At 39.9% G+C, this 9,223-nt stretch overlaps 1 protein-coding gene across 1 annotated transcript in view; it reads left to right on the top strand.

Annotated features, from left to right (window-relative positions):
• The window catches only part of GANC (glucosidase, alpha; neutral C), a gene marked incomplete at its 5' end in the record, with an annotated part of 25,022 nt that overhangs the window by 996 nt on the left and 14,803 nt on the right, over positions 1-9,223 (top strand). Inside the window, 8 exons of the mRNA XM_010135498.1 lie at positions 718-826; positions 2,351-2,478; positions 3,016-3,198; positions 4,504-4,543; positions 5,830-5,896; positions 7,239-7,335; positions 7,876-8,056; positions 9,127-9,223. The exon at positions 9,127-9,223 is cut by the window's right edge and continues 1 nt beyond it. Coding sequence (XP_010133800.1) covers positions 718-826; positions 2,351-2,478; positions 3,016-3,198; positions 4,504-4,543; positions 5,830-5,896; positions 7,239-7,335; positions 7,876-8,056; positions 9,127-9,223 — 902 coding nt within the window. The remainder of the gene's footprint in view (positions 1-717; positions 827-2,350; positions 2,479-3,015; positions 3,199-4,503; positions 4,544-5,829; positions 5,897-7,238; positions 7,336-7,875; positions 8,057-9,126) is intronic.

Raw genomic sequence — 9,223 nt, 5'->3', positions numbered from 1 at the left:
CAGCAGGAGATTGCCACATGTTGGCAAGCATCAGATTCTGTCATTGCTCTGCTTTTAAAAGGAGTCCTTTATCTGATTGCTTGCATTTGTGCAATATTTGTTTGTAAGGAAATAAAGTCTGTTTATTGATGAAGCAGCTTCCCTTTAAGGTAGTCTCCAAGACACTTACCTTCAAGGAGTTCATAAAACCTCTGCTCAGCAAGGAGCATTCTACAAACAGTTGAAAGAGCCTCTCTTTCTCTGTCCTAAACACATCATCAGGGCCAAAAGCTGTAGTCAAAACTCTGTAGTCAGCAAGTTTGTTGAAAAACGATTTCCTCAGTGTGTATTCAGGAGGTTATAAATTACGAGCATACTGCTTTACCACCACGGAATATAGAAGGTGTTCACCAGGGGGCTGTAGACCAAGGAAAAGTATATGATAGAAAATGAAAAACAGATTGTTCAGCTGGAATTTCTTGAATTAAGACTTATTTTTTTAAAAACTGTATAGAGTGGTGATGGATGACCAAACCCCTCTAATATTTCATTCATAAACATGTGTGTGTGCTCAGAACTATATTCCTTCTTTTTCCTCTTGACTTGAAGCACTGATGATAATTTTATTTGAAAAATTTCAAGACAAAATTAAGTAAACATTTCTGGCAATGTTATGTTCCTCTGTGTGGTACAAGCCACAACAATTAGGGAGACCAAAATAATGTTCTGTCTTGACAGGCGTCAGAAACTTCTACGTCCCGGAAAATCTTTGTATCGAGCAGTGTTGGATTCAGTCACATTAAGTGATGAGAATGTCAGATTTCAAATTATTCATGAGGAGAATAAGGTGAGAACCCACCTAGCATAAGAGTGTGGTTACAGAAAGAGCAGTGAATATTATCAAGAAGTTTGATAATATTTGCTGATTTTGAGATTCTTCAGTGATAGATATTGAAGATATGATGCAAAGTATCAGCTGAAATATGTCCGTACTGGACAGGATTTATCTGACAGCTTGAGACTGCAAGGAGAATTTAAACAAAAATCTTTAATAATTTTATGAAAAACCCGAATAGAACTATTTTTATCTGAAAAAAAATGTTTTTAATTCAAAGTTCTCCACTATTCCAAAATAATAAATACATTTTCTGTAATGGAATAAGAAGACCTATGTTCCAGCACCACCCAACCATAAGTTTGTATTGCTATGTTTGCTCAAAGGCAGTTTTTTGTGAAAAAGAAGTCTTCTTCACATTGAAGACAGCCAGAAAGAGGAGTGTCTTCAGTTTCGCTAACAGCATAGGAACTAGCATATTCTCTCAGGGAATAGGCAACCTTGCCTGTCCTCAGATTATGGGGTTTGGAACTACAGCTCTCTTCCACGCTTTAAGCATCACACTACGTAGATATGCTGCATAAATGTATTTTCTGCCCCTCTGTTAATCCTGACCTTCTTTGCAGTCAGCACAGAGAAAGGAACCTATTTTTCGTCCAGATTTTAAGGTATGCGAAAGACTGAAGGTTCTTTTCCCTATTAAAAGCCCCCTATTCAGGGGTTTATAACAACATGGCGTAATGTAAAATATTTTCTAGGAAGCAAGGAACTCCAAATGAATCTTTTCTGTCTTACCTGCTTTCCCTCTGCTGTTACGGTGCTCTCATTCTTTCTTGCCTTTGAAGAGAGCAGGGCTGCTTGACTTCCAGTTAGAGGGAAGAGGTGTCACATCAAAATTCTTCAGCCAGTTTCGGCCAGTTCTTGGCTAGGAGAGATTAAGAAAGGAAAAAACAAAAAAAATCAGAGTGGTGGTGTAGGGATCCTGCAGGGAGGGAAAATTAGTCATTTGCGTGAGGCAGAACAGAGTGACTTCCCAGTTGCCTGAATTCCAAAATAGCAAGGTACGGTGGGTAAGGCAGTATTACGCATTTTCTTTAGGCATCTTTCTGACAGAGTTTATCAGTGTCAGCACCACTGTGAACACTAAGGAACAAAAGCTCTGAAATTTTTTTAAAAAGCCCACACTCAGAAGTATCCCATTTTTACACTGACAGCACAATAGTGAAATTGCCCAGATTTTGAGATTAAGAATACTGCACCTGTTTTCTATGCTACTTGTGGGGAGAGCTGCAAAATACTAGACATGAGAGCCTTGAAGATAGAATCCACTTAAAAAGTTGTTTCTTCACAGGGGAGAAGTAGTTAGCTGGTGGAAATTCATATGGATGATGATTGCTGCTCAGCAGTGCTAAAGAACATTAAATCAGAAAGCAGACAAGGTTTTTTTTCCCATCAGTAAGTGTTTGGTGACATTGAGTTGAAAAGTAAGTTGGTATTTTTTTATTGCTACCATTTTATGTGTGTGCTTGCTCCCAGGTTCTTCTACAAGTAGAAATTTGTGAAATAGAAGGCAATATTTTCAGGCTTAAAATTGATGAGGCATCTCCTCTCAGAGCAAGATACAAAGTTCTTGATGTTATTATAAAGGAACCTACGACCCAGAGGTGAGTGATGGAAAAATAACTTAGCACCTTGGTAACTTACACAGCTTCATTTGCAAGAGTGTTTTCCCTTCTCCCTCATTTGTGCTACATTACAGTTTTCTTTTTACAATACAAAATTGTTACGGAAAGAGAGGATAGAAATGCATGTGATTCATTTACTTACAAAAATCCGTATTAAATACATAGGAGAACGTTTTGTCACATACTTGTTAAGAAACTTGAGGGTGTTTGACCCAATCGGAAAATAACCTGCTTGTTATGATGCATCAGTTTTACTCTAAGGCATTACCTTTTCATGTGAAAGGAATGCAGACTTTGGAGAGTTTTCACGGCAGCTCTGTAGCCACCTGCGCAGCTCTGTGCAGTGAACCCTGAACACAGATATTTAGGGTGTTCTTTGCCTCAATATTAGCCTTGAGGTTTTTATAATATATGCAGATATTCTCAGCCCATCTTTATTTCAAATCCTTGTTTAGTTACAGTGGACTTAATGTGCTGCTGATTCATATAAAGCTGTTGTTGCTTTCCATTTGCCAGACTTTTCGTATCCCAGAAGGAGGCAGGTATTTTGGTGCTGTCAAGTGTTAATGAGGACTACAAACTTCAAATCACAGCAAACCCCTTCCAGGTTGAGCTACAGTCCAAGGGTGAGACTATTCTGAGCATGAATTCCAATGGGTTGTTATATTTCGAGCACCTACAGCCACCTCCCAGTGATAGGTACAGTATCTGTGTATCACATCATACTATGTACTGATTGTGCTGTAGCTGAAGAGAAACAATTCTACAGAGCTGCAATTTCTGTGATAGAAGCTTTTATGCATTGAAATATTTTACGCACTGAAATGCATGTTCTCTTTAACAATGATGATCCAGATGAGGGGATCAGTGATCTGAGTGAGTGCACCCTCAGTAAGTTTGCAGATGACACCAAGTTAGGCGGGCATGTCAATCTCCTTGAAGGTCAAGAGGCTTTACAGAGGGATCTGGATCAATGGACCAAGGCCAATGGTATGAGGTTCAACAAGGCCAAGGGCTGAGTTCTGCGCCTGCAACAACCCCCTGCAACGCTACAAGTTTGGGGAGGAGTGTCTGAAAAGCTGCCTGGCAGAAAGGCATCCGGGGTGTTGGTCCACAGCCGATTGAATAGGAGCCAGCAGCATGCCCAGGTGGCCAAGAAGGCCGACAGCATCCTGGGTCGTATCAGCAACAGTGTGGCCAGCAGGAGCAGGGCAGTGATTGTCCCCCTGTACTCAGCACTGGTGAGGTCACATCTTGAGCACTGTGTCCAGTTTTGGGCCCCTCACTTCAAGAAGGCCATTGAGGTGCTTGAGCGTGTCCAGAGAAGGGTAATGAATCTGATAAAGGGTCTGGAGAGCAAGTCTTGTGAGGAGTGACTGAGGGAACTGGGGTTGTTTAGCCTGGAAAAGAGGAGGCTGAGGAGAGACCTTGCTCTCTGCAACTACCTGAAAGGAGGTAACAGTGAGGTGGGGATTCTGTTTTCCCGAGTAACAAACAACAGGACAAAAGGAAATGGCCTTAAGTTGTGCTAGGGGAGGTTTAAGCTGGATATTAGGAAAAACTTCTTTACCGAGAGGGTCGTGCTGGAAGGGCAAAAAAACACATGCAGAACATGTCATTACTAGAAAAAGAGCATAGCAAGCATCTCTCCTAGAAAGCATTATTTCAGAAAGTTGGAACTAGCAGAGAGCCCTTAAGAGACAATGAATGACAAAGAAGTGAGAATCTTCTGGGCAAGTAAAACACTGATGCTGGAAGAAAGAAATGTGAAAGGCCAAGAAGCCAGCCTAACTCAAATACAGAGTGAACGTTTTTGAAGACATTGAATATTATAAAGATTTACCAGTTGGAGCTTTCAACTATGGCATCAATTTTCAGAATAGTCAAGCACCAAAACTCTTATGTACTGTATAAGCCAATTCATAATGCTATAAGAATTTTCTGTTTGAAATCCTTCCTTATGTTAACAATAAACTGATGATTGTGTGTATTTGTTTTCACTAGAAAACCTACAGCAGAAAATGAGGAGGCAGATTCCTCTAAGGTAACCCATGCTTACTGCAATTCCTGCATGAATATTTTGTAGAAAAGAGAATTAGAATCACATGTCCGTTTCTTCTAGTACTATGTTTATAAACCTAGCCTAACCACTTTCCAGTGAAATTAAAAAAGAACTTGGTGCTTCATATTGAGATATTTTGCAAAATCATACTTGAATAAAGGTTTATGTGTTTTACCAAGGCTGCAGAAGGAATCAGTCAGGTAGATGTAGCTCAAAAATGTTTTTCCATGGCTTTTTTATTTAGAATGTCTTTTGCTTTTATTCTCTCATTTGATTTGAAGTAGATGTGTAAAAGGGAGTTTTGTGGTGATATTTGGTGATTTTTAAATTCTCTGTTCATTGCAAAGAGAATTTCAAAAGAACAAGACCTGGTTTATAACAGTCCAAAAATATACCTCCGCATAAATTCATGCGTAAGTAAGATTCACTCTGAAAAAAGACCAGGTCCTGGCAGTGCATAAAGGCACATACCAGTTTTCACAGGAGGCTGACTTATGATATAATTTTAGCCTCCTGTAGAGCAGATGGCTGCTTACTCCACCATCCTGTTATAAATGGCAGGAACTATGCTGCCTTCAGCACACTTGTGCCTGAACTCTGAGTCCTGCCAGAGAGCATTCTTGGCTTTGAGGAGTCTTGCAGCTGCAAGAGGCCACGTTCTCTTATTCTGGGATGAGTATGGAAAAGAAAACCAGGAAAGACACTGCAAAAAGTGGAAATTTTAAGACAGCGAGTTACAATGAGAACAATCATTCACTGTAACAACATCCCCAGGCATGTGGTAGAGTTGCCATCTCTGGAGGTTTTCATGCTGCAATTGGACAGGATGCCAGCTAATCTCATCTAGGTTCCCTTTCCCATGAAAGGTTGGACCAGATGATCTTTTTCAGGTCTCTTCTAACCTAGGCTGTTCTATCATTCTATGATTCTATCTGAGGCATTAGGTATTACTTTTATGCTGTAACGGAGTGCACGTGTGCTCCAGTAGCACATCAGTTCCTCAGTGTAAACTCCTGCAGCAGGATCTGAGTTGTGTTTTGTTACTTGCATTAACCATATTTGGCAAAAAAGCAGTTAACAATGTACAAATCTCATGTGAATGAACACATTTTTCTTAGAAATCACCTGCTCTAGGTGAACCTGCTTTAGCAGGGAGGTTGGACTAGATGATCTCCAGAGGTCCCTTCAAACCCTGCCATTCTGCGAATCTGTGAATTACATGGTGCGAGCAGTCACAATACTAGGCTTAGCTATTTCTGTTTATGCAGGAGAAGCAAGAGGATCTAGGTCTTTGGCAAGAGAACTTTGGCAGTTTCTTAGACATCAAAGCTCATGGTAAGTCTCAGTCTAGTTCTGAAAACAGCTTTACTGCTTTGCATATACCTGCGTTCATTTTTCTGTCTGCTTTCTGTTTAGCCGCTTAATGTTTATCAATGTCTCGCTCGCTCCTTCTTTTAACTTGCCTATCAGATATCAGCGATGGGTAACAAATTTGACAAAAGTACTGGAAATATTCTGTTCAGGGCGGAGCACGTGGAGTGTGACTCATTTCGTCAGCTCACTGGCATAACCCTATCTGCATTGCCTGACTGGTGTGTAATGCATGATTTCCCTTTTTTCTTTTTTTTTGTTTTCCTTTTTAGTATCAGCATATAACATTGATTTCACTTGTAGCTTATTCTCACGACATATCAGAAACCACTATATCTTAACATTAATAATTATCACAGTATTAAGTGGTGGATTGCGGAAGGAAATACTGAGCAGTCTTATGGGATAAGAAGGTGGTGTAGGTCAGTAGCTCAATTTAAATTATCGATTACCAAATTTGTGGCCATCTACTGTCTGTCCAGTTGCATTCTATATTAACTGAGTTGTTTAGCTTTATGCATTACCACTAGTGTGCAGATTTGTGTAGCAACCAGCACTGCCCAGCAGCTGCAGTAGGGAACAGGAAGGCTGAAAGAGCTTCCTTTTGGTGACAGGAGCTTCTTCAGTTCACAGTCAAGACACAGAGAAGCAGGAAGCTGTTTCCCTTGTTCATGCTGTATCTGATGTATTAGGCCAACACTGTGTTTTTCTGTTTCTGTGTTGGGAGGAATAAAGTTCATATCATCAGATTCTGATCCTGAAGCCACTGCTTGTCAGTCTACAGGATCTCTGTTCACCTGCCAAAAGTTGCTGTGGATTCCTTAATGAGACAAGATGACAATCACTGGCAGAGGCTTTTGTGCATGCTACTCCCCTCTCTGAGGCTGAAGAGAAGAGCAGTAGAAAACATGCAGCTCTGACTCTAAAGTCCGTGCTGCTGTACCCCTGTGCTGCAAATGTTGGCTTGTAGGTACTGGGATAGAAACAGGAGATAATTTTAAGCAGTTTCAGTACAGAATAAATAAGTGACCCACTGTTACATGTTTTTGGTTTTGTTTTTTTTTAATTGAAGTGACTCATTTTATCTTCTTAAGCAGATCAAAATCAGAATAGATACAATAAACTCTGTTTAAAACATTCTCTCTATAGTACAGAAGTCAAAATAAAAGTGAAGGTGAAAGCAAGTATGATAGAGCTAATTATTAAAACCTGCTTTTTAAGATTTATTTTTTAGTTAGCTTTGTTGCTTTCGGCTAAGCCTGAGATTGGAACTCTCTGGTCTTCATTTTTAATGTTATTCCCATAGGTCCTAGTTCTGTAGGCATGGACTTCTCTTTACATGGATTTGACCACGTTTATGGAATACCACAACACGCAGAAACACTTCTTCTCAAAAACACGAGGTAAAGTTGACAGAGTGCTAGTGAAAGCAGTATCATCTTTGTAGAGGAGAGCTATAACATCGTCTTAATAATTTAATGCAGATGGCAGCTTGAGATATGAATATTATATACATGATACAGCAAACTGAATCATAGTCCCATCCACACTGAGTAAGTTTTTCTGCTTTCTCTTTCCACTCTTCAATTTCATGAATGACCACTTCTGTCCTCTCTTAATTTTCCATGCAGGTTTTCAGAATTGGTCATGTTTAAGCAGAAGTCTTACAAAAGCAACTCCATGGGAGGATGGGAGAGTTCAGAATTCATATTTTAGGACTTAGAGCAAAAGAACAGTAGTCTCACTGGCAGCAAAAATGGTGATTGATTCAGATAGCTAGGACCAAAGCAAAGAAGCAGTAATCTAGGCTATCCACATTTCAGCTCCGGATGCTAAACAAAAGACCGTAATACAGGGTGTTAACAGTGGAATGACAATAAAGCTAAAATTGGCCTAGTGCAGGATGCTTACATAAAAAAACCACATCTCTTTGTTTGTCCTAGCGATGGTGATGCCTACCGGCTTTATAATTTGGATATCTTCGGCCACAAGATACATGACAAAATAGGCATTTATGGTTCGGTGCCTCTTCTCTTAGCACACAAGCCTAACAGAACTTCAGGGATCTTCTGGCTGAACTCTTCAGAAACGCTGGTGGATATTAGTACAAAGGCAGTAGCTGAGGTGAGAGTTGCTCACTTTCCTTGGAATTTAATAATGAAAGAAAACACTCCAGGGCAGAGCCAACAGGCACATAACAACATTATCGGAGATTTATCTTTTGCTCTCTAAAGAAGAGTGGTCACTCTCTTCCTTCTGTCTTCCCTGCTGCTGGTATTCAGTGGTATTAAACCACTGAAAAGAATAAGGACATGACTCCTTTCAAGCGTCAAGTTACAGAACTTGTGTCTTAACAGGTTTACAGGAGAAGGCAGAGAGGAAATATGTAATGTTGGAGCAGAAAAAATTTACACAGCTGGGTGCAGCAGGCAGAAAAAAGGGTGAACAAAAATCTTGACAGTCTCTTGGATTTGAGGAATTTTTGCTGAGATTTTAAATTCTTGAAATTGCCACATATTTCTGCTTAGCAGGCTCATTCCTCTGTGGAATGTAATTGACCTTCAAGAAACACAAAGTGTTTATGAAATGAACCCTTGAAAAACAAACATGTGAATTCTGTTAAAATTGAAACCATGAGAAAAAAATCTTCCTTTATTCCAGCAGTTCATTAAATGGTTAAAATTATTAATTTTCTTTATTACTTATGATATAGTTACAGATTTTATTCAAAGATCCTGCAGAATATGCATAGTCTTTAATTACAGAAAAGCTTTATTTACTTTGACCCTCATTACCCATTTTTTCTCACTATTATTCTATTTTGATTAAGCAGCATGCAAGGTAAAGGATTTTTGAAGGATATATAAAAACATTTAGTGTATGTTCCTAATCCCTACCAGGTATGTGTTAGCGAATTTTGTGGGTTTCCATCTTTGCTCCTGCATCAAACAAGTTTGCTAGAGAAACTCAGTTTTGCCTTGGCTTCCTTCAAAGCACGTGCCATCCGGATCTGCTGCAGAGACTGCTAAGCAGAGAGCAGTGCCTCTAACTGATGTGCGCTGGATGTCAGAAAGCGGGATCATTGATGAATCCCTACCAGGTATGTGTTAGCGAATTTTGTGGGTTTCCATCTTTGCTCCTGCATCAAACAAGTTTGCTAGAGAAACTCAGTTTTGCCTTGGCTTCCTTCAAAGCACGTGCCATCCGGATCTGCTGCAGAGACTGCTAAGCAGAGAGCAGTGCCTCTAACTGATGTGCGCTGGATGTCAGAAAGCGGGATCATTGATGTTT

Source organism: Buceros rhinoceros, unplaced genomic scaffold (assembly GCF_000710305.1).
Source record: "Buceros rhinoceros silvestris isolate BGI_N320 unplaced genomic scaffold, ASM71030v1 scaffold14234, whole genome shotgun sequence".
Classification (NCBI taxonomy): Eukaryota; Metazoa; Chordata; class Aves; order Bucerotiformes; family Bucerotidae; genus Buceros; species Buceros rhinoceros.
This window is presented reverse-complemented; position numbering and strand designations above follow the sequence as displayed.